The sequence below is a fragment of the Oncorhynchus nerka genome, linkage group LG18, assembly GCF_034236695.1.
Source record: "Oncorhynchus nerka isolate Pitt River linkage group LG18, Oner_Uvic_2.0, whole genome shotgun sequence".
NCBI lineage: Eukaryota > Metazoa > Chordata > Actinopteri > Salmoniformes > Salmonidae > Oncorhynchus > Oncorhynchus nerka.
The window spans coordinates 63,016,597-63,041,751 of NC_088413.1; the positions used below are offsets into that span (position 1 = coordinate 63,016,597).

Genomic DNA, 25,155 nt, shown 5'->3' on the forward strand with positions numbered 1-25,155 from the left:
TGAACACTATATTACTAACAACAAAACAGTTCTAAACTTTCTGAGGAGTGAGGACAACCTTCATCTCACCCCAGCAGCCTACTTCATGAAACAATCAGTGTAATTCCCCAGGACCCAGACAATTACAGTCAACAGTACCAGCTCAATTTGCACAACTTCCAGTTAGTACTGAAATAGGACTTGAAAACAAGCTGGGACACATTCAGCTGTAGCGGCAGGGGACCAGAATATGGAGGGGGGGCGGGGGGCACTAAGTAGGTTTGAGTGTTTGTGTGACATTGAGGGGTCTCACCATCGGAAGGGTTGGAGAAAGGGTTGTAGATGATGGTATCCAGGGTGCAGGGTCCTCTGGTGGAGGGCACAGCAGGGAAGCCTGGCACCAGGCAGGCGAAGATGAGGAACTGTTCCTCTGCACAGTTATTCTGCAGGGCCTGCAGCCACAGCAGGAACAGACGAATTCCCTCACATCTGATCTGCAAGCAGGAGGACAGGGGACATGTTACTATACACAGAACAGGATCATGGACCTGAAACATGGTGAAACCCCAAAATTGCCCTCGCTAGAAGCCTGTGTTTCAGACATAAGGAAGTGGATGGCTGCAAACTTTCTACTTTTAAACTCGGACAAAACAGATATGCTTGTTCTAGGTTCCAAAAAACAAAGATATCTTCTGTTGAATCTGACAATTAATCTTGATGGTTGTACAGTCGTCTCAAATAAAATTTAAGGAGGACCCTGATCTCTCTTTTGACGAACATATCAAGACTGTTTCAAGGACAGCTTTTTTCCATCTACGTAACATTGCAAAAATCAGAAACTTTCTGTCCAAAAATGATGCAGAAAAATTAATCCATGCTTTTGTTACTTCTAGGTTAGACTACTGCAATGCTCTACTTTCCGGCTACCCGGATAAAGCACTAAATATACTTCAGTTAGTGCTAAATACGGCTGCTAGAATCAAACAATTTGATCATATTACTCCAGTGCTAGCCTCCCTACACTGGCTTCCTGTTAAGGCAAGGGCTGATTTCAAGGTTTTACTGCTAACCTACAAAGCATTACATGGGCTTGCTCCTACCTATATTTCTGATTTGGTCCTGCCGTACATACCTACACGTACGCTACGGTCACAAGACGCCGGCCTCCTAATTGTCCCTAAAATTTCTAAGCAAACAGCTGGAGGCAGGGCTTTCTCCTAAAGAGCTCAATTTTTATGGAATGGTCTGCCTACCCATGTGAGAGACGCAGACTCGGTCTCAACCTTTAAGTCTTTACTGAAGACTCATCTCTTCATATGATTGAGTGTAGTCTGGCCCAGGAGTGTGAAGGAGAACGGAAAGGCTCTGGAGCAACGAACCGCCCTTGCTGTCTCTGCCTGGCCGGTTCCCCTCTCTCCACTGGGATTCTCTGCCTCTAACCCCATTACAGGGGCTGAGTCACTGGCTTACTGGTGCTCTTTCATGCCGTCCCTAGGAGGGGTGCATCACTTGAGTGGGTTGAGTCACTGACGTGATCTTCCTGTCTGGGTTGGCGCCCCCCCCCCCCCCCTGGGTTGTGGCGGAGATCTTTGTGGGCTATACTCGGCTTTGCCTCAGGATAGTAAGTTGGTGGTTGAAGATATCCCTCTAGTGGTGTGGGAGCTGTGCTTTGGCAAAGTGGGTGGGGTTATATCCTTCCTGTTTGGCCCTGTCCGGGGGTATCATCGGATGGGGCCACAGTGTCTCCTGACCCCTCCTGTCTCAGCCTCCAGTATTTATGCTGCAGTAGTTTATGTGTCGGGGTCTAGGGTCAGTTTGTTATATCTGGAGTATTTCTCCTGTCTTATCCGGTGTCCTGTGTGAATTTAAGTATGCTCTCTCTAATTCTCTCTTTCTCTCGGAGGACCTGAGCCTTAGGACCATGCCTCAGGACTACCTGGCATGATGACTACTTGCTGTCCCCAGTCCACCTGGCCGTGCTGCTGCTCCAGTTTCAACTGTTCTGCCTGCGGCTATGGAATCCTGACCTGTTCACCGGACGTACTACCTGTCCCTGACCTGCTGTTTTCAACTCTCTAGAGACAGCAGGAGTGGTAGAGATACTCTTAATGATCGGCTATGAAAAGCCAACTGACATTTACTCCTGAGGTGCTGACTTGCTGCACCCTCGACAACTACTGTGATTATTCTTATTTGACCATGCTGGTCATTTATGAACATTTGAACATCTCCACCCAGCACAGCCAGAAGAGGACTGGCCACCACTCATTGCCTGGTTCCTCTCTAGGTTTCTTCATAGGTTTTGGCCTTTCTAGGGAGTTTTTCCTAGCCACAGTGCTTCTACACCTGCATTGCTTGCTGTTTGGGGTTTTAGGCTGGGTTTCTGTACAGCACTTTGAGATATCAGCTGATGTACGAAGGGCTATATAAATAAATGTGATTTGATTTGATCAGAATGCTCCGTGTCCTTCACAGTCGTGTTGGCGAAAAATGTAAGGGTTTGTGTGAGAAAACTCACAACAATTCTTACCTTGAATGAGTTTCCAGTGTGCAAAAGCTTTTTCAGAATAGAACCTGAAATGGAAAGCGTGCGAGTTTGAACAACAGAACAATCCTGACACCACAGAACAGATATATCTTCCAATGCTAGACATTGCTCTGCATATTGAACATATACATCGATGGGGCTGTAGTGGAGCGGGTCGAGAGATTAGAGTTCCTCTGTGTCCACGTCACTAAGGCTCTATCATGGTCCAGACACACACCAACTCAGTCATGAAGAATGCACGACAACGCCTTCCCCCCCACCCTCCAGGACACTGAAAAGATTTGTCATGGGCCCTCAGATCCTCATAAAGTCCTACAGCTACAGCATTGAGAGCATCTTGACTGGCTACATCACCTCCTGGTATGGCAACTGCTTGGCATCCAACCGCAAGGCGCTACAGAGGGTGGTGAGTACGGTCCAGTGCGTCATTGCCATCCAGGACCTCTATACCAGCGCAGGGCTCTACGCTGACCTTTTTGGTTTTCAAGGAGCACGTGTGCGCATAAGTTGCACACAAAGAAATTTAGGAGCTCAATTAAATATATTTCTTTGTAGCAATGGTGCACGGTCATGAATCTGCACTCAGTGTACTCTCCACGGTACTCAGGGGCTGCTGTACAGTGAAATTGCAGCAATTATAGATTTTTTTCTTGGCGCACTGGTGTTCCTAATCAAAATGCGAGTTCGCACAGCAAAATATTTAGGCGCATATGCGAGTAAAATGGTCGCACTGTAGAGCCCCGAGGCTGTGTTAGAAGAAGGCCCCCAAAAATGGTCAAAGATTCCAGCCACCCAAGCTATAGACTGTTCTCTCTGCTACAGCATGACAAGCGGTACCGATGCACCAAGTCTGGAACCAACAGGACCCTGAACAGCTTCTACCACCTCAATTACCTAGTACCCTGCACAACGACTCAGTACTGGTACTTGTATATAGTCATGTTAATACCTAGTACACTGCACAATGACTCAGTACTGACACTTCCTGTATATAGCCATGTTATTACCTAGTACCCTGCACAATGACTCAGTACTGACACTTCCTGTATATAGCCATGTTATTACCTAGTACCCTGCACAATGACTCAGTACTGATACTTCCTGTATATAGTCATGTTATTACCTAGTACCCTGCACAACGACTCAGTACTGATACTTCCTGTATATATCCATGTTATTACCTAGTACCCTGCACAATGACTCAGTACTGATACTTCCTGTATATAGTCATGTTATTACCTAGTACCCTGCACAACGACTCAGTACTGATACTTCCTGTATATATCCATGTTATTACCTAGTACCCTGCACAATGACTCAGTAAATCAAATCAAATCCAATGTTATTTGTCACATACACATGGTTAGCAGATGTTAATGCGAGTGTAGCGAAATGCTTGTGCTTCTAGTTCCGACAATGCAGTAATAACCAACAAGTAATCTAACTAACAATTCCAAAACTACTGTCTTATACACAGTGTAAGGGGATAAAGAATATGTACATAAAGATATATGAATGGGTGATGGTACAGAGCAGCATAGGCAAGATACAGTAGATGGTATCGAGTACAGTATATACATATGAGATGAGTATGTAAACAAAGTGGCATAGTTAAAGTGGCTAGTGATACATGTATTACATAAGGATGCAGTAGATGATATAGAGTACAGTATATACGTATGCATATGAGATGAATAATGTAGGGTATGTAACATTATATTAGGTAGCATTGTTTAAAGTGGCTAGTGATATATTTTACATCATTTCCCATCCATTCCCATTATTAAAGTGGCTGGAGTTGAGTCAGTGTCAGTGTGTTGGCAGCAGCCACTCAATGTTAGTGGTGGCTGATTAACAGTCTGATGGCCTTGAGATAGAAGCTGTTTTTCAGTATATCGGTCCCAGCTTTGATGCACCTGTACTGACCTCGCCTTCTGGATGATAGCGGGGTGAACAGGCAGTGGCTCGGGTGGTTGTTATCCTTGATGATCTTTATGGCCTTCCTGTAACATCGGGTGGTGTAGGTGTCCTGGAGGGCAGGTAGTTTGCCCCCGGTGATGCGTTGTGCAGACCTCACTACCCTCTGGAGAGCCTTAAGGTGGTGGGCAGAGCAGTTGCCGTTACAGCCCGCCAGGATGCTCTCGATTGTGCATCTGTAGAAGTTTGTGAGTGCTTTTGGTGACAAGCCGAATTTCTTCAGCCTCCTGAGGTTGAAGAGGCGCTGCTGCGCCTTCTTCACGATGCTGTCTGTGTGAGTGGACCAATTCAGTTTGTCTGTGATGTGTATGCCGAGGAACTTAAAACTTACTACCCTCTCCACTACTGTTCCATCGATGTGGATAGGAGGGTGTTCCCTCTGCTGTTTCCTGAAGTCCACAATCATCTCCTTAGTTTTGTTGACGTTGAGTGTGAGGTTATTTTCCTGACACCACACTCCGAGGGCCCTCACCTCCTCCCTGTAGGCCGTCTCGTCGTTGTTGGTAATCAAGCCTACCACTGTTGTGTCGTCCGCAAACTTGATGATTGAGTTGGAGGCGTGCGTGGCCACGCAGTCGTGGGTGAACAGGGAGTACAGGAGAGGGCTCAGAATGCACCCTTGTGGGGCCCCAGTGTTGAGGATCAGCGGGGTGGAGATGTTGTTGCCTACCCTCACCACCTGGGGGCGGCCCGTCAGGAAGTCCAGTACCCAGTTGCACAGGGCGGGGTCGAGACCCAGGGTCTCGAGCTTGATGACGAGCTTGGAGGGTACTATGGTGTTGAATGCCGAGCTGTAGTCGATGAACAGCATTCTCACATAGGTATTCCTCTTGTCCAGATGGGTAGGGCAGTGTGCAGTGTGGTTGAGATTGCATCGTCTGTGGACCTATTTGGGTGGTAAGCAAATTGGAGTGGGTCTAGGGTGTCAGGTAGGGTGGAGGTGATATGGTCCTTGACTAGTCTCTCAAAGCACTTCATGATGACGGAAGTGAGTGCTACGGGGCGGTAGTCGTTTAGCTCAGTTACCTTAGCTTTCTTGGGAACAGGAACAATGGTGGCCCTCTTGAAGCATGTGGGAACAGCAGACTGGTATAGGGATTGATTGAATATGTCCGTAAACACACCGGCCAGCTGGTCTGCGCATGCTCTGAGGGCGCGGCTGGGGATGCCGTCTGGGCCTGCAGCCTTGCGAGGGTTAACACGTTTAAATGTCTTACTCACCTCGGCTGCAGTGAAGGAGAGACCGCATGTTTTCGTTGCAGGCCGTGTCAGTGGCACTGTATTGTCCTCAAAGCGGGCAAAAAAGTTATTTAGTCTGCCTGGGAGCAAGACATCCTGGTCCGTGACTGGGCTGGATTTCTTCTTGTAGTCCGTGATTGACTGTAGGCCCTGCCACATGCCTCTTGTGTCTGAGCCGTTGAATTGAGATTCTACTTTGTCTCTATACTGACGCTTAGCTTGTTTGATAGCCTTGCGGAGGGAATAGCTGCACTGTTTGTATTCGGTCATGTTACCAGTCACCTTGCCCTGTTTAAAAACAGTGGTTCGCGCATTCAGTTTCACGCGAATGCTGCCATCAATCCACGGTTTCTGGTTAGGGAATGTTTTAATCGTTGCTATGGGAACAACATCTTCAACGCACGTTCTAATGAACTCGCACACCGAATCAGCGTATTCGTCAATGTTGTTATCTGACGCAATACGAAACATATCCCAGTCCACGTGATGGAAGCAGTCTTGGAGTGTGGAATCAGCTTGGTCGGACCAGCGTTGAACAGACCTCAGCGTGGGAGCTTCTTGTTTTAGTTTCTGTCTGTAGGCAGGGATCAACAAAATGGAGTCGTGGTCAGCTTTTCCGAAAGGAGGGTGGGGCAGGGCCTTATATGCGTCGCGGAAGTTAGAGTAACAATGATCCAAGGTTTTTCCACCCCTGGTTGCGCAATCGATATGCTGATAACATTTAGGGAGTCTTGTTTTCAGATTAGCCTTGTTAAAATCCCCAGCTACAATGAATGCAGCCTCCGGATAAATGGATTCCAGTTTGCAAAGAGTCAAATAAAGTTCGTTCAGAGCCATCGATGTGCTGCTTGGGGGGGAATATATACGGCTGTGATTATAATCGAAGAGAATTCTCTTGGTAGATAATGCGGTCGACATTTGATTGTGAGGAATTCTAAATCAGGTGAACAGAAGGATTTGAGTTCCTGTATGTTTCTCACACCATGTCTCGTTAGCCATAAGGCATACGCCCCCGCCCCTCTTCTTACCAGAAAGATGTTTGTTTCTATCGGCGCGATGCGTGGAGAAACCCGCTGGCTGCACCGCCTCCGATAGCGTCTCTCCAGTGAGCCATGTTTCCGTGAAGCAAAGAACGTTACAGTCTCTGATGTCCCTCTGGAATGCTACCCTTGCTCGGATTTCATCAACCTTGTTGTCAAGAGACTGGACATTGGCGAGAAGAATGCTAGGGAGTGGTGCACGATGTGCCCGTCTCCGGAGTCTGACCAGAAGACCGCCTCGTTTCCCTCGTTTACGGAGTCGTTTTTTTTGGAGGGGGTCGCCGGCTGGGATCCATTCCGTTGTCCTGGTTGAAAGGCAGAACACAGGATCCGCGTCGCGAAAATCATATTCTTGGTCGTACTGATGGTGAGTTGACACTGATCTTATATTCAGTAGTTCTTCTCGACTGTATGTAATGAAACCTAAGATGACCTGGGGTACTAATGTAAGAAATAACACGTGAAAAAAACAAAAAACTGCATAGTTTCCTAGCCATGTTATTACTAGTACCCTGCACAATGACTCGTTATTACCTAGTACCCTGCACAACAACTCAGTACTGATACTTTCTGGCGGCACATCTCTATAGCCATGTTATTACCTGTACCCTGCACAATGACTCAGTACGGATACTTCCTGTGTATAGCCATGTTATTACCTAGTACCCTGCACAATGACTCAGTACTGATACTTCCTGTATATAGCCATGTTATTATCCAGTACCCTGCAACAATGACTGTATATAGCCAGTTATTACCTGATACTTCCTGTATATAGCCATGTTATTACCTAGTACCCTGCACAATGACTCAGTACTGATACTTCCTGTATATTCCTGTTATTACCTATAGCCATGACTCAGTATTACTTTCTGTATATAGCCATGTTATTACCCTGCACAACAACTCAGTACTGATACTTTCTGTATATAGCCATGTTATTACCTAGTACCCTGCACAACAACTCAGTACAACAGTATATAGCCATGTTATTACCTAGTACCCTGCACAATCAGTACTGTACTTCCTGTTATTACCTAGTACCCTGCACAACAACTCCTGATACTTTCTGTATATAGCCATGTTATTACCTAGTACCCTGCACAACAACTCAGTACTGATACTTTCTGTATATAGCCATGTTATTACCTAGTACCCTGCACAATGACTCAGTACTGATACTTCCTGTATATAGCCATGTTATTACCTAGTACCCTGCACAACAACTCAGTACTGATACTTCCTGTATATAGCCATGTTATTACCTAGTACCCTGCACAACGACTCAGTACTGATACTTTCTGTATATAGCCATGTTATTACCTAGTACCCTGCACAACAACTCAGTACTGATACTTCCTGTATATAGCCATGTTATTACCTAGTACCCTGCACAACAACTCAGTACTGATACTTCCTGTATATAGCCATGTTATTACCTAGTACCCTGCACAACAACTCAATACTGATACTTCCTGTATATTATTTTGACTCGTTATTGTTATTCCTTTTTCACTGTGTATGCATTCCTCGTGTCACTATTTCTATTATTTATTTATTTTAATCTTTAACTCTGCATTGTTGGTTAAGGACCCGTAAGTAAGCATTTCACTGTTGGTCTACACCTGTTGTTTACGAAGCTGGTGACAAGTACAATTAGATTTGAGCTACAGTTAACACAGAGAGAAGAAAGTCTGTCTGTTCCATCAATACATATTGACCTTGGGGGTGGTGATAAACCAGTCAGGGAGGAAAGGCTGCTCATTCCCCTGATGAAAATGAACATCAATTGCCTGGTGTGCATTTATGAAGCCAATCAGGTCTGTGGTAATCAAATGAGACAATACTCTGATTGCTAAATGCCTGGTTCGCCACTCATCAGGTTAAATCAATGACGCTCCCTGTGTTGGCTAAACGAAGAAAGAAAAAATTGCCAAGAGAATGGAAATGAGAGGGAAGGAGAGAGAGAGAGAGAGAGGAAGATGGATTGAGATCAATTTTCCACCAGGTAAATGGTCTGTGTAAATGCTTGTTTCACTAGTGGAGGGATCACTGAAACCACTGGGGCCCGTCTTCCTGTCTTACTGGATCTGACTGTAGGAGCTCCACAGCTCCCGGTCCTCCTCTCTAATTATAAGCATTGTCATCTACCCACTTTGGGCAGTAGGGTCAATAGTAGGCAGTTGTCTAGGTGAGAGGTGACTCCTTAAAGCTGGAATCTAGGTGAAACTGCCAGGTCCATTTGGAATATTTAAATCAAATCAAATTTTATTTTTCACATGCTTTGCAAACAGGTGTAGACTAACAGTGAAATGCTTACATACGGGTCCTTCCCAACAATGCTGAAAGAAAGAAACTAGAGAAATAACAGAAAAGTAAAACACGTAATAATAAATACACAGTGAGTAATGATAACTCAGCTACCTACACGGGGTACCAGTACTGAGTCTATGTGCAGGGGTAAGAGGTAGGAAAAAGTGAATAGGCAACAGGATAAAATGCAGACGATCTGCAAAAATGCAGATCATCCAGGTAGCTATTTGGTTAACTATTTAACAAACTATTTAGCAGTCTTATGGCTTGGGGTAGAAGCTGTTCAGGGTCCTGTTGGTTCCGGACCTGGTGCATCGGTACCGCTTGCCGTGCGGCAGCAGAGAGAACAGTCTATGACTTGGGTGGCTGGAGTCTAACATTTTTTTCCTCAACAAAGAAGTTACTGCAAACAACTAATACATTTTTTTTCCTCAGACGTCATTGCACGCGCGATAGAACATCAGAATATGTTTTTTTGTGTGTTTCTTTACCACACTGCTCACCTTCGCTTAGTCAGGAAAACAAAAACACGAACAATGGCGCCTGGGGAAACCAGTGGTGCTGTTTCACCGTTCAAGCATTCTATTCAAACACGTACACAACCCAGGAGACCATCCCACAGAATAGCATCAGCTGAATTATGTGTGCAGCAAGCAGCAGGGGACTTTCCTAAAAGGGTGAGGGAAGGAGAGACAGGTTTTAGCTAGTGATTTGTGGACCGGGGAGCAGGATGCGTGTTTGGGGACTGCCGAGGGGGGGGGGGGGGGTGAGCCTGCATATTTGGAGTAATAAGCCCCAGGGGTGATTGACTGTCTCACCGCTTTAGCTGCGAAACGACTGACAAACAGAAGATTATAATTGAGGTTATTGCTGGTTGCGAGGATCCTCCTGCTCGCGAGGATGAAACCGAACAAAGCATAATTCAATTACCAATTTGCATCTCTAATTAGAATCTCATTTGCATTTTTCATTTACTTCTCCTTCCACTCCTAATTATTTTCTTCTTACACGAGCCGTTTAAGCGTGGTTGTGCTGATAATCTGTGCTTCCGTATTTTGGTGGTTGTAGCAGCAGGAGGGGAGAGAACAGGCTTTTGACTACTGTACCCATGCAGAAGAATGCAAACCTTAGCAGTGTAGGCCTATTCAAGCCTACTAAAGTACTGTAAGTACAAACTTAGAAAGAGCTGATGAAGTGGTACATACCTATACTGTGGAACTGCCATCGACTGTAGATTTTTTCTGGTAGAAGTTGCAGAATTTTCTGGAAAACATGAGAAATATAGTGTAACTATTAGCAAAATCTCCAAACAGACTAATCACTTATGGCAAAACAGTCACAGAGACAGAGCAGAGAAACCTGATCACAAAGGGAGAAAGGAAAGTAAACATTTACTCAATAAGCTTTAAACAACTCAATGAGGTGCTACTTTGATCCAAAACTGTGACAATTGTGCTAAGGGACAATGATGTACACACACAAAACGCATGGCCTTGTTGACAAGCTGCTCAGCCATACATCCTAAAAGCAGGCCAGAAGTAGAGCAGGCCTGTCAGTCAGTCAGTCAGTAGTCACTTCTCGCCTCCTCCTCCTGTGTACGTGTCTCTGGCCTGCTATAGGGATGGCCCTGGTGACACGGGGACAATGCTGGAAATGTCATCACCTTGCCAACCATAGATTAACAACTCAATTAGAGCGTGCTGACCTTCATTATTCCTCCACTGAGGGACAGGTTAACTGGGGGATGGATGGATGAGAGGAATGGGGGGAGAGAGGGATAAGAGATGACACTACTGTGGAATGCGCAGTGTGTGGCGGCCAGTCAGATAATGGCCAGTGGATTGTGGGTAATTGATGATCCACTTGGTTCACCACTCATTGCCCCTCATCACTGACCCAATAAGTCAAATACCATTTGCAATTTAGAGGTCTAAAGCCCAGTGCACGGTGCCCCTTTGAGAGAGAGATACAGAGAGAGCAACAGAAGAGAGAGAGAGGAGAGAAAGAAGAGAGCTGAGAGAAAAGAGAGACCTCTGAAGATGAAGTCCTCACCAGCAGTAGCAACACATGTGAGCTGAATTTGCAGTGAGTCTTGAGAAAGGAAGAGTCCATACTTGCAGAGCATGTCTCCACAGCCGGAGAGAGCGAGACCAGAGCATGGATCAGTGGCAAAGAGCAGAGCTGCCACACCACATTATGCTGCGACTTAGTGGCTTCCTCACATTTGTAGTACTACCCGCTCCTCTTTCTCCCTCTTCTCCTCCTCCACTCTGTCTCTATCCCTCTGTATGTCTCCTCCGCTCTCTGTATGTCTCCTCTCTCTGTAAATCCCTCTCCTCCTCCACTCTGTCTCTATCCCTCTGTATGTCTCCTCCGCTCTCTGTATGTCTCCTCCTCTCTCTGTAAATCCCTCTCCGTGATAGAAACAGAAATGTGACAGACAGCAATCACTCCTGGTGCCTGCCTGTGGGACTGTGTGTCCCTGTTTCCTGGTTGACTCCTCTCTGATTCCGAGCATGATGACACGTCCCCCTCTCTATTGCACCTATTGATGCAGGTTGTAATTAAATCAAAAATCAAAATCAAATCAAATTTATGTATATAGCCCTTCGTACATCAGCTGATATCTCAAAGTGCTGTACAGAAACCCAGCCTAAAACCCCAAACAGCAAGCAATGCAGGTGTAGAAGCACCTTAGACATCCCCAGTTCCCAGCATGGACACACTCCTTGGAGACTCCCCGCGGTGGTGGGAATGGCAGCTGCAACAATGGGACTATACTGGCTGATATGAAGCTCTATAAGACTGACAAAGGGGCTGTGCGGAGTTACACTACTCTAATCTGGAGCTGTACTCCAGGCATAAATGTGGGGCCTTACGGAAGGACGCCTCCAACTCCAACCACATTTACAGTTGAAGTCGGAAGTTGACATACACTTAGGTTGGAGTCATTCAAACTTGTTTGTTTTTCAACCACTCCACAAATTTCTTGTTGTCAAAATATAGTTTTGGCAAGTCGGTTAGGACATCTACTTTGTGCATGACTTCCGACTTCAACTGTACATGATCCACACTTACACCATGCCCAAACCGTACGTCCTCGTACGTCCACAAATTGATTTTGTCCACCCACACCAAACACGATCACAACACGCAGGTTGAAATATCAAAACAAACTCTGAACCAATTATATTAATTTGGGGACAGGTCGAAAAGCATTAAACATTTATGGCAATTTAGCTAGCTAGATTGCAGTTGCTAGCTATTTAGCTAGCTTGCTGTTGTTGGCTAATTTGTCCTGGGATATAAACGTTGAGTTGTTATTTTACCTGAAATGCACAAGGTCCTCTACTCCGACAATTAATCCACACATAAAACAGTCAACCGAATCGTTTCTAGTCATCTCTCCTCCTTCCAGGCTTTTTCTTCTTTGGACTTTATATGGCGTATGGCATCTAACTTTCATAATAAGATGTATTACCACAACTGACTGACCGACCCCAGTTCATCTTTCAATCCCCCACGTGGGTATAACCAATGAGGAGATGGAACGTGGGTATCTGCTTCTATAAACCAATGAGGAGATGGGAGATGCAGGACTTTGCAGAACTGACTTCTATTTTAGCGCTTGGCAACGTAGACGCTCGTTGGCTCGCGCGGACAGTGTTGGGTGCAATGATTTAATAACATGTATGTGTAAATCTATTTTTGCGACCGGAGGGGTGTTCTGCATGTTAGGTTTCCAGCCACAGGGTGAACATGACACTTCTACCAGAGGTGGCCAACAAGGGCTTTCCAGCATTCAGACACCCTTAGGAGAACATTGCAGACTATGTTTTTTGTCATTGTGCCACTGATTGAAGCTTAATTTGACACAACAATGAGAAAGTCTGGAATTTCAACGAGAAAGAGAGAGAGCGAGGGAGAGAGAGATTTTTGTAGGGCAGTCAGTCACAGCGGAGTTTATGATTGAACGGCATTGCAGGCATTCAAACATAACAGCCCAGAGAGCACCAGCAGGTGACTAGAGGGCAAATCAAAGTTTACATAAGTATTCATTACATTTACATAAGTATTCGGACCATTTAGTCTGTACTTTGTTGAAGCACCTTTGGCAGCATGACACTACAAGCTTGGCACACCTGTATTTGGAGAGTTTCTCCCATTCTTCTCTGCAGATGCTCTCAAGCTCTGTCCAGTTGGATGGGGAGCGTTGCTGCACAGCTACTTTCAGGTCTCTAAAGAGATGTTCGATTAGGGTCAAGTCCGGGCTCTAGCTGGGCCACTCAAGGACATATAGAGACTTGTCCCGAAGCCACTCTTGCATTGTCTTGGCTGGGTGCTTAGGGTCGTTCTCCTGTTGGAAGGTGAACTATCAACCCAGTCTGAGGTCCTGAGCGATCTGGAGCAGATTTTCATCAAGGATCTCTCTATCCTTTGCTCCGTTCATCTTGTCTCAATCCTGACTAGTCTCCCCAGTCACTGCAGCTGAAAAACATCCCCACAGCATAATTTTGCCACCACCATGCTTCACCATAGGGATGATGCCAGGTTTCCTCCAGACATGATGCTTGGAATTCAGGCCAAAGAGTTCAATCTTGGTTTCATCAGAGCAGAGAATCTTGTTTATCGTGGTCTAAGAGTCTTTAGGTGCCTTTTGGCAAACTCCAAGCGGGCTGTCGTGCACATTTACTGAAGAGTGACTTTCGCCTGGCCACTCTACCATAAAGGTCTGATTGGTGGAGTGCTGCATAGATGGTTGTGCTTCTGGAAGGTTCTCCCATCTTCATCAGAGGAACTCTAGAGTCCTATCAGAGGAACTATCGGGTTCTTGGTCACCTTCTCCTCCGATTACTCAGTTTGGCCGGGCGGCCAGCTCTGGAAATAGTCTTGGTGGTTCCAAACTTCTTCCATTTAAGAATGATGGAGGCCACTGTGTTCTTGGGGACCTTCAATGCGGCAGAAATTTGTTGGTACCCTTCCCCAGATCTGTGCCTCGACACAATCCTGTTTCGGAGCTCTACGGACAATTCCTTCAACCTCATGGCTTGGTTTTCACTCTGACATGCACTGTCAACTGTGGGATCTTATATAGACCGGTGTGTGTCTTTCCAACTCATGTCCAATCAATTGAATTTACCACAGGTGGACTCCAATCAAGTTGTAGAAACATCAAGGATGATCAATGGAAACAGGATGCACCTGAGCTCAATTTCGAGTCTCATAGCAAAGGGTCTGAATACTTATGCAAATAAGGAATATCTGTTTGTTTAAAAAAAAATATATATATTATAAATTAGGAAACATTTCTAAAACCTGTTTTCACATTGTCATTGTGGTGTATTGTGTGTAGATTGCTGAGGAGTTAATTTATTTAATCCATTTCAGAATAAAGCTGTAATTTATCAAAATGTGGAAAAAGTCAATGGGTTTGAATATTTTCCCAAGGCACTGTAGCCTACAGCCTATCAAATAGTAGTCTGGATTTAGGCCAACTGGTTAGCCTAAGTAGCCAAACAAAGGAATTTTTAAAAATAGTTTTTTATCTACATTCAGTCTTAACAAGTTTATTAGACGTGCAATCTAGCACATACTGTATTATAGAGACATTCAAGAAATGTGTTAATTCTACTCTCTAACCAGTAGCTGGCAGCAACACAATACACTGCAGCTCCTCCTCAAGCTAATGATTACCAATCTGATCAGATTCACATAGGCCATTTCTCTTCTCTCCAAGTTAAAGGCAAACTAAACTGAATTCGCTGAACCTTACATTTCATAGAACATCTTAAAAATAATCCAGTGACTGTTGCCCAACAGATACATTTGGACAAAAATAGCAACCTGTAAAATGCATGCCTAAGCCTTCCTCTATACAGCAATGGATCACAGGAAAATGTAGGCCTAGTCTACATTGCCAACCTACATAGTAAGTAGAGTAGGCCTACATTTACTGGAACGAATTGCAAAAATCACTTAAGCTGGAGTCTTAGATCTCCCTCTCTAACTTTAAGCATCAGATGTCAGAGCAGCATACCGACCACTAGAACTGTACACAGCCAATCTGTAAATAGCACAACCAACTACCTCATCCCCATATTATTAATGACCCTTTTGCACCCCAGTATCTCTACCTGCACATCATCTTCTGCACATCACTCCAGTGTTAATGCTAAATTGTAATTATTTTGCCTCTATGGCCTATTTATTGCTTTACCTCCCTAGTCTTACTACATCTGCAAACACTGTACATACATTTTTCTATTGTGTTCTTGACTGTACGTTTGTTTATGTGTACCTCTGTGTTGTTGTTTTTGTCACACTGCTTTGCTTTTTCTTGGCCAGGTCGCAGTTGTGAATGAGAACTTGTTCTCAACTGGCCTACCTGGTTAAATAATAAAACATTAAAAAAAATAAAAAGTAAAAAATGGTATAACATTTAATCCAAAAACCTGTCAATCCTAATCCAAACAGGAGAGGACGAAAATGCATAACGTATCGACAGTACATGCATGTTCATTATCCTGAAGCATTTGGTAGATAACAAGCTAATAAAAAGCTTTAAGCTCTTCTACCTTTGATGTGCACCAAGGGGGAGAGGAGGCCATTAGCCCAGAGACAGAGACAGAGACCGAGTAGAGGTACTGATGGGCAGCCATGATACAGGTTGATATTATTTTATTCATGACCTACTTGGACAATTTACATACCCAGTACTTTAATGGTCTGGCTCTGCACGGAACAATTAAACTGTCATCAATCTCAGACAATCGTACTGTAAGACTAACCCAGTAAATAATGAGAGCTGTGTAAGCCAAGCACTGTCCTGTCCCCTCCCCTCCCCTGCATTCTGGACTGGGGCTTTCCCAGTATGGACAGCAGAGCAGACCTAAGCTCCGAGTGCTGAGTCGGGGGCTGGATGACAGATGGCTGGGTCAGAATCAGGTCGCAGCCAAGGGACTCAGACTGGGGCAGCAGACACACACAGTTCGCTCTAAAAATGTTCCCTGGTCACAGAACCACAGGTTCACAGCCAGTCCCATAACCTCTAACCTGGTCACATAACCACATTCAGTCTCATAACCTCTAATCTGGTCACATAACCTCTAACCTCCTCACAAAACCACAGCCAGTCCCATAACCCCTAGGACAGCCTAAACCCATTCCTGACTCAATCTCTCTCTGGAAAAAAACTAGGACCTGCCTTGTTGATAGTGCTGTTAAGGCAGAGTAGCACTTTTTATGGACAGACTTCTCCCCATTTTAGCTACTGTTTCATCAATATGTTTTGACCATGACAGTTTACAATCCAGGGTTATGGCAAGTCATCTCAGCTTACTCAATTTCCTTATTATTCATTACAAGATTTAGGTGAGGTTTAGTGAATTATTTGTCCCAAATACAATGCTTTAAGTTTTTTGAAATATTTATGTGTCAGGATTTGGCCAGGGTTGTTCCGGTTTTTGGTCACTAGATGCCCCCATTGTGCCTTTTGACCTTTTGTTTTCCCTTGATCCCCATTATTATTTGCACCTGTGCATCGTTTCCCCTGATTGTATTTAAACCCTTTGTTTTCCTCAGTCCTTTGCTCTGTGTTTGTATGTTAGCACCCAGCCCTAGTATTCTGTTAACTCTTGTTGATCCCGGTGGACGCTCTTGTGGAATTCTGTTTTTTGTTCTTGTTTATTTATTTTTGAATATCTTTTGAGGCTTTTTGTGCTATACCTACCACCTTGTGGATTTACCTTTTTTGTCTTGGAGGATTACCTTTGTTCTTGTGGAATTCCTTTTGAGGTTGTGGAGTTACATGTGTTTCTGAAGGACTTCACTTTTTACTACATTAAATACACCGTCTCAAGTACTGCTGTGTCTGCCTCATCTTCTGGGTTCTGCCGACTATTCGTGGCTCAGTTGGTTAAGTGACTGTTTCTCACTCCGGAGACCCGGGTTCGTAACCGGGTCCTGACTGTAAATAAATATTTAACTTATTCCTTGCCACCCATTCTGAAATTAACTGTAGCTCTTTGTTAAATGTTGCAGTCATTTCAGTTGCTGTAGTAGCTGACGTGTATAGTGTTGAGTCATCCGCATACATAGACACACTGACTCAAAGTGTTTGAGATTTTCATCTGTTACGAGCAAATTAGAGATTTTTTTAATCTTGTTTCATAAACTACATATGCTGATGTGGCCCATTTAAAATAAAATTCTGGGATGCTTCATTGTTTTTATTGCTTTACTGGGAAGCTAAGCAGAGGTAGATATGCTCATGTTATTTATGTGAGTTGCATACAGTGGAATTCCTACCAGGTCTCACCGCCTCAGTGCGAGCACCATCACTCTGGTTCATAGGCACATGATTACTGCATACAATAACTGTGGGCATTCAACTACAGCAGCAAATAATGTGTAATTCATTGAAAAGTGTGTAGCCTGAAGACTGATGCTTATGTCCACAGGGCTAATATTATAAATTAAGGCTTCAAGTTCACATTCAAGTCAGGTGCTACACGCACACAACCTATAGCAGATACAACTAGATTCAGCCGTGGGACAATTTCTTATTGCGCTGTGGTCAGGAACATAATGACAAATCATTTGTAGACCGCAAATTGATAGTAGGAAGTCCAAACAGATATAATATTATAACTCTGACCTAAAGCGTCTACATCTGGGTCTGGACCCGTTACGTGAACTACTGAAACGACCTCGTCATTAACTGATCAGCCCGCTCGTAGACTAAGGGCAGATACTGTGTAGTTAGTGTGCACCTATTCTAACTTATGTAGTGTCGGCTGCAGTGGCCTAGCCAAAGCCTGCTCCCTCTTGGCAGTGAGGGCAAAGTGAGGAGGTCATGTGGAGAACAGGTCGAGGTTGGGAGAAAGCAGGCATTATGCTCACTGCCCATCTGGGTGTGAAGGCAGGCGAGTGTTTTATGGGAGGCAGGCAGGGTTTATCAAGTTGAACAAGTGGTATTCACAGCATGTCTTAGCAAACACGCAGCGTGTCCTCTGCTTTTATGTCTGGCTGTGGAATCTCTGATGATGATTTGACCCATGCCAAATCTTTCTAGTTTCCTGCGGGGGAATAGGCTTTGTCGTGCCCTCTTCACGACAGGCTTGGTGTGTTTGGACCATTCTAGTTTGTTGTTGATGTGGACACTAAGGAACTTGAAGCTCTCAACCTGCTCCAATACAGCCTCGTCGATGAGAATGGGGGCGTGCTCGGTCCTCCTTTTCCTGTAGTCCAGAATCATCTCCTTAGTCTTGGTTACGCTGAGGGATAGGTTGTTATTCTGGCACCACACGGCCAGGTCTCTGACCTCCTCCTCCTGTTCCTTTTGTCCAGGTCGGAAAGGGCAGTGTGGAGTGCAATAGAGATTGCATCATCTATGGATCTGTTTGGGTGGTATGCAAATTGGAGTGGGTCTAGGGTTTCTGGGATAATGGTGTTGATGTGAGCCATTACCAACCTTTCAAAGTACTTCATGGCTATGGACGTGAGTGCTACGGGTCTGTAGTCATTTAGGCAGGTTGCCCTTGCGTTCTTGGGCACAGGGACTATGGTGGTCTGCTTGAAACATGTTGCCATTACAGACTCAATCAGGGACATGTTGAAAATGTCAGTGAAGACACCTGCCAGTTGGTCAGCACATGCCCGGAGCACACGTCCTGGTAATCCGTCTGGCCCCGCAGCCTTGTGTATGTTGACCTGTTTAAAGGTCTTACTCACGTCGGCTACGGAGAGCGTGATCACACAGTCGTCCGGAACAGCTGATGCTCTCATGCATGCCTCAGTGTTGCTTGCCTCAAAGCGAGCATAGAAGTGATTTAGCTCGTCTGGTAGGCTCGTGTCACTGGGCAGCTCGCAGCTGTGCTTCCCTTTGTAGTCTGTAATAGTTTGCAAGCCCTGCCACATACGACGAGCGTCGGAGCCGGTGTAGTATGATTCAATCTTAGCCCTGTATTGACGCTTTGCCTATTTGATGGTTCGTCGCAGGGCATAGCAGGATTTCTTGTAAGCTTCCGGTTTAGAGTCACACACCTTGAATGTGGCAGCTCTACCCTTTAGCTCAGTGCGAATGTTGCCTGTAATCCATAACACACAGAAGACACGTCAACCAGGCCCAGACATGGTTTGATGGAGAGGGAACCTGTAGCCTAGTTTCTCATCGTTCCTTGGAGAGCCGAGACAATTGGAGCTAGTAGCTTTCTACTTTTAGTGAGGAACCTGAAGTCTTACAGGAATGAATTCCTAAAGTGGGATATTGAAGGCAGAGAGATTCTTTATTCTTAGCCCGTCTGTCAAACAGCATTAAAGTGTGTCACAAGCATGGTGTATTCAATAATGGCTTCGTCCCTGCAGCCATCCAGTCACACACAGCTCTGTGCTGTCTGGGGCTGCTGCTTATTTTATGCTTGATTGATTAGCGGAACTCAAACTAATAATATGGATTTGCCACTGGAAATAGGGTCATTGCAGCACATCATGTCATCATGCAAATGTATACAAATTTAAGTATGTGAGTACAAAGACACTGCACAGAATCAACAGCAGGCACATTCCCTCCCTTGAGAACAGAAGAAAACGAACCTGTGCACACCTTTTAAATTTAGTTTATTAATTTGACCATTTAAAAAAAAAAACAAGCACACATAAAACTTGAAAAAGCCATACATGCACATTAATAAAATAATCGAGTGTAACACACAATAAAGTCTGGGACTTATTTCTATTGTGTGGTCCTCTTGAGACAAGATGGCTAAACAGGATGGAACACAGTATGCAGTGAAATAATAAAACTAAAACAAAGAAGAACATCTATCTCATCATTCCAGTTACATCATAGGGGTTATTCATATGGGCACAGAGGACACCAAACATATTTTTACTTTATGTTTAAAGCTGTCCAGAGAGGACGTTGTTTTTATAGACAGACAGAGGCAACTCGTTCCATTCTGAGGCTCCAGTATACAAGACCGTACCTTTCCCAGCATTACTCCTGAACCTGTATAAGCACACATCAGCAACACCTGATCTAACACGAGGAAAGTAATCACTTCGATATCTTGGCGCAGAACCATAAACACTCCTGTAAACCAAACCTAGTCTAATCTGGGACACCCTAGCCTCAAACAGGCAGCCAGTTTAGTTCCTGAAAGCAGCTCTTGCCTATGTGAGTATGCGGACTCACCTTCAATACTACCACGATCAGCTTATTCTAGGCTATCTGGAGCTTCCGCTTCATCAGTTTAGATAAGTCCCCAAACCAGGAAGTACTAGCATAGTGAAAATGACATTGAATGAGGGCAGTAGCTAGCACTTTCATGGAGTCCTTATCAAGCAGCTTGGACTTTCTAGCCAAAAAGTTAGTCCTGTCATTAACCTTCCCTAGCACCTTATTGGCCTTGCTCACACCTCCCAAGCTTCCATCAAGGATACGTCCCAAGTAGCTAACAGAGGTTTTAGTAGTCAGCACCTCACCCCCTTAACTCCACTATGATTTCAGACGACCTACACAATTTAGGTCTGGATCCAAAAATAATTGCTTCAGTTTTCCATAAGTGCAGAGATAACAAATGGCTTGGAGATAATAGGCTAATGTTAGTAAGCTTTGTGCTAAGTATGCTCTCCAACAGTTTTACTTTTGTGAGACACCAGAAGTGTAGAGTCATCCGCATAAAGAAAAAGACAGCAAGAATCTTTCATATCATTAATATACAATAACAACAGCCCAAGCACACCCCCCTGCAGAATGCCATTGGTTGCCACTCATTGGTTTTGCCTGAGACAGTGAACCATTAACCTCTACTACTTGCTCCCTTCCTGATAAATAGGACTTTACCCAGCCTAGAGGGATACTGCTTAACCCCAGTGCCTCCAGTTTGGAGTTTAGGAGACCGTGGTAAACTGTATCAAAGGCCTTCTGTAGGTCAAGCAGTACCATTCCACACAGATTTCCCTCATCAATCTCTTTCCTGTTGAAGTCAGTCAAGTAAAGTAGACATGAATCAGTAGAGTATGTTTTTCTAAACCCTGACTGAAAATCATACATTAGACCCTGTTTGTTAACATATTCATGCATTTGCTCATGTACAATTCTCTCCAGGATATTTGGTGTTACACAAAGGATAGATACAGGCCTATAATTCCCAGGGTCACACTTTATCACCTTCTTATACAGAGGTATAACTTTAGCTTGTTTCATGTCCCTGGGAAAGGTGCCTTGTTCAAAAGAGAGATTTAACAATATGCGCAATACAAGGGCCAATTTGCTCAGCAGAATCTATTAGAAACCTTGCAGGAATATTATCCAGGCCTGTGGCTTGGGAGCATTTAAGCTCTGCCAGCATACTGACTATTTTGGCCGTTGCTGCCTTTGCAAAAGAAAACGAGTTTGGCTGAACCCCTAACTCTACATAATACTTCTTGACTTGGTTGATTCCATACAAACCAGAACTGGTGGGCAGCTTGCTAACCAGCTTGCTGGCAACAGAAGTTTTAAAAAAATGTTGAATTAATTTGCAACCTCTGCTTTTTCATATACCATCTCCCCCTTGATGTTCAACCCAATACTGTTGAGTTTGTTTTTGGTGGTACTACTACAGCCTAGTTCCTTAAATGATTTCCAAAGCACTTTTGTTCTCAATTATTTTCTCAGCACAGTAACCCCTCTTAGCTTCATCCATCCTCCTCTGTGCTTCATTTCTGTGATGTTTATATAGGACAAAATCAGGCTACTCTTTAGAGAGTTCTTACATTTTTTAAAGGCCTTATTCCTTACTTGGATAGATTCTAGAATCTCATGATTAAATCAAGTTCTAGATCTCTGCTTTACCCTGACCTGTCTAATGGGAGACATCACATTCACCACATCAAGGAATCTACATTTAAAGACTTCCCAGGCACCGTCTACCCCAACACTACCTAGCACAAGTGACCAGTCAATTTTACCCACTTCCTCCCTAAACTTTTCAACACAGTATTTTTTGAGTCCTCTGATTCTAACGGTTTTGTGACACTTAAATACATCTTTAAAAATCTTCCTTGTACAAAATATAATAAAATGATCACTGATTCCATATACTATTACTCCACTCTGCGATATTTTAGATTTATCAGACACCAAAATGAAGTCAATCGTACTTTGCACTGTTTCACATATCCTGTTGGGATACCTTCTTTTGAAACCTTCTATGAGCTTATTCCAAGCCAGCACAATCTATCCCCTTACACTGTAAAGTGAATCATTTTTAGGGTTAACACAATACGACACACATTAGTGCTGAGTGTATGTATGTGTGCTCGCAGGTAGACATGGATATCAAATCCATACAGTACATCCATACAGTATACAGTACATCCATACAGTATACAGTACATCCATACAGTATTATCAGAGAGAAGGGAACACAACGTGTCAGCTGAAGATCAAAGCTGTCTGTATCAGTCCTGTACACACCACTCAGAGTGAGCTTATCTTCTCAGCACACTGGAAAAGCACACGGCCACTGCAGACTGGAGCTAAAAGGGGACACACTAGGGTTAAGCTGCATTCAATATTAGTTCTTTTTCAAAGGATAGCCTATAAGTATTTAAAAGGCATGTGGAATCTGAAGCCATATGACTGTGTGTAGACAGACTCCTCATACTGTAGAGTCAGGCTGAGAAATCCAGACTGAAATCTAGCTTCATTCCACATGGACAGACAGAGAGCACTTCCTGTCAATACCAGGCTGGATGTCAGCTTGACTGGGGCCCAGGTTTAAAAATGCATGGAGATAGAAGTTCAGTCAGGCGAAAGTGGAGGTAAGGTATCACAAATAGAGTTTGAACTCAGTTTGTTAAAGTTCTCACTCAACAGTCAATGCAGGAGAAAGACTGAGCAGCCTACTGGGTCAATAACATACAGAGGACACTGCATACACCTGCAATACCAGCATGCCAATAAAGCACGACACATACAGCATGTTCTGCACCTCACACCAGTAACAGTGTGTGTGTGTGTGTGTGTGTGTGTGTGTGTGTGTGTGTGTGTGTGTGTGTGTAAATAAGAAGCCAACTGCAGTGAAACATGATAATATAGGGGACTGATTGAGTATGCCTGGGTAGCTCTCTGACAGAGTTGAGTGTAGGCCTGCTGACACCGTTTGGCCGTGATCTCACACGGAGACCAGTAGGCCACATGTCCAGACCAATCATCTTCCTCTGTCCTGCCCTGCTAGCCTGACATCTATTGACACAGTGCGAAGACCACTCCCCTCACTAGGGCTGTGATGATACCAGTATGACAATAAAATGTACATGGCAAAAACGAAAACATGAAGCAGACCAGACACTTTGGTCCTTTAAAAACCTGCTGTATGTTAAATATTATGTGCTATCGATTGGAAATAAATACATGTGACTCTGGATGACAACATTATGTTGATTTCCAACATTAGGGATGTTTTTCTAAAGAAGTTAAATCCACTTAGTGTGTCGTTTCCTTGCTACAATATTAATGAGTATCGCGATACTGGTATTGTCCTGGCCCTACCCCTCACAGACTCCATTCCCACTGAAAGGACCAAACTGCTCCTCTCTCAACCACTCGTCCTGATCCAGAGACTCCCAGTCAGCCCTGCCCTGAGCAAATGTTACTGGAGAGCTGCCTGTTTATATTGGAAACTGGAGCTGCCATTTCAGTCAGGTGGGGAAACAACGTGGGGGACTTTAACCTCCAGGAGAGGCACCAGAGCATGAAGAATGACAGCACAACACTCACCTCTACTGAACAAAAACACACAAATACAGTACAAAGCAAGATGTCTGCCATCTCTGTGTGCTGCCTTCAACACCAGTGAAAAACTAACGGGGTCTATTTATTCCTTAACAGTCCGCTTTCTTTTTCTAGTTGAGGTGAATTCAGGAAGTAGGCAGACAGGTGGAATCAGCATAGGGCTGGGAATTGTCAGGGACCTCACGATACGATATTATAACGATACTTAGGTGCCGATACGATACACATTGCGATTTTCACGATTCTATACGTATTGCAATTTGATACTGTGATTTTATTGTGATTCAATATTCCCAACATATTGCTCACCATATGTCTGCTGCAGAGGGACAAGAGATAAGTGCTGAAAACATATTGGTTCCCTATTTAAAAGGAGATGGAGAACAAGCTATGCAAGTACAGCAAAGTAGCGCAGAAATAATATTGTGTTATTGTCAAAAAGATACATCATCAAATACAATATCCCGGTATGTAACTATCGTTTTCCCCACCACCACTAATTAGCACCATGGAAACTGTGTTGGCCCCTCCCCCCGGTAACAAGCAGAGTTGAGTAAACAGGTTGAATGCTGTAACCTCAGAGACAGATCTGATCCATGTCTACGGCTAGAACTGTCACTAGACATCAGACAGAGAATCATCATCATTCAGAACAGAAAGGTACAGCAACTTACTTCAAAAATAAAGAGGATAGAGTCCAGCTCCTCCCTCTGAGATTTGTTCCCTGAAAGAGAGAAGAGACCATTTAAATGTCACTCCGTGACAAGAGTCACTGACTCAAAGCCACAAGAGGGTAGAACATGTCAGATGTTGCTTGTTAGGGGAGGTAGATGTTGCTTGTTAGGGGAGGTAGATGTTGCTTGTTAGGGGAGGTAGATGTTGTTTGTTAGGAGAGGTAGATGTTGCTTGTTAGGGGAGGTAGATGTTGCTTGTTAGGAGATGCTTGTTAGGAGAGGTAGATGTTGCTTGTTAGGAGAGGTAGATGTTGCTTGTTAGGAGAGGTAGATGTTGCTTGTTAGGAGAGGTAGATGTTGCTTGTTAGGAGAGGTAGATGTTGCTTGTTAGGAGAGGTAGATGTTGCTTGTTAGGAGAGGTAGATGTTGCTTGTTAGGGGAGATTGATGTTGCTTGTTAGGGGAGGTAGATGTTGCTTGTTAGGGGAGGTAGATGTTGCTTGTTAGGGGAGGTAGATGTTGTTTGTTAGGAGAGGTAGATGTTGCTTGTTAGGGGAGGTAGATGTTGCTTGTTAGAGGTAGATGTTGCTTGTTAGGAGAGGTA

At 44.3% G+C, this 25,155-nt stretch overlaps 1 protein-coding gene across 3 annotated transcripts in view; it reads right to left on the reverse strand.

Moving 5' to 3' along the window:
• The window catches only part of LOC115146504 (ral GTPase-activating protein subunit alpha-2-like), a 191,320-nt gene that overhangs the window by 112,069 nt on the left and 54,096 nt on the right, over window positions 1-25,155 (reverse strand). For all 3 annotated transcript variants that reach the window (XR_010459785.1, XM_065004260.1, XM_065004261.1), the window contains exons 3-6: window positions 24,553-24,602; window positions 10,302-10,359; window positions 2,510-2,553; window positions 293-473 (exon numbers count right to left, since the gene is read on the reverse strand). Coding sequence is in view for 2 of the 3 variants with exons in the window: in XM_065004260.1 (XP_064860332.1) it covers window positions 293-473; window positions 2,510-2,553; window positions 10,302-10,359; window positions 24,553-24,602 (333 nt within the window). In the remaining variant the exon portion in view is untranslated. The remainder of the gene's footprint in view (window positions 1-292; window positions 474-2,509; window positions 2,554-10,301; window positions 10,360-24,552; window positions 24,603-25,155) is intronic.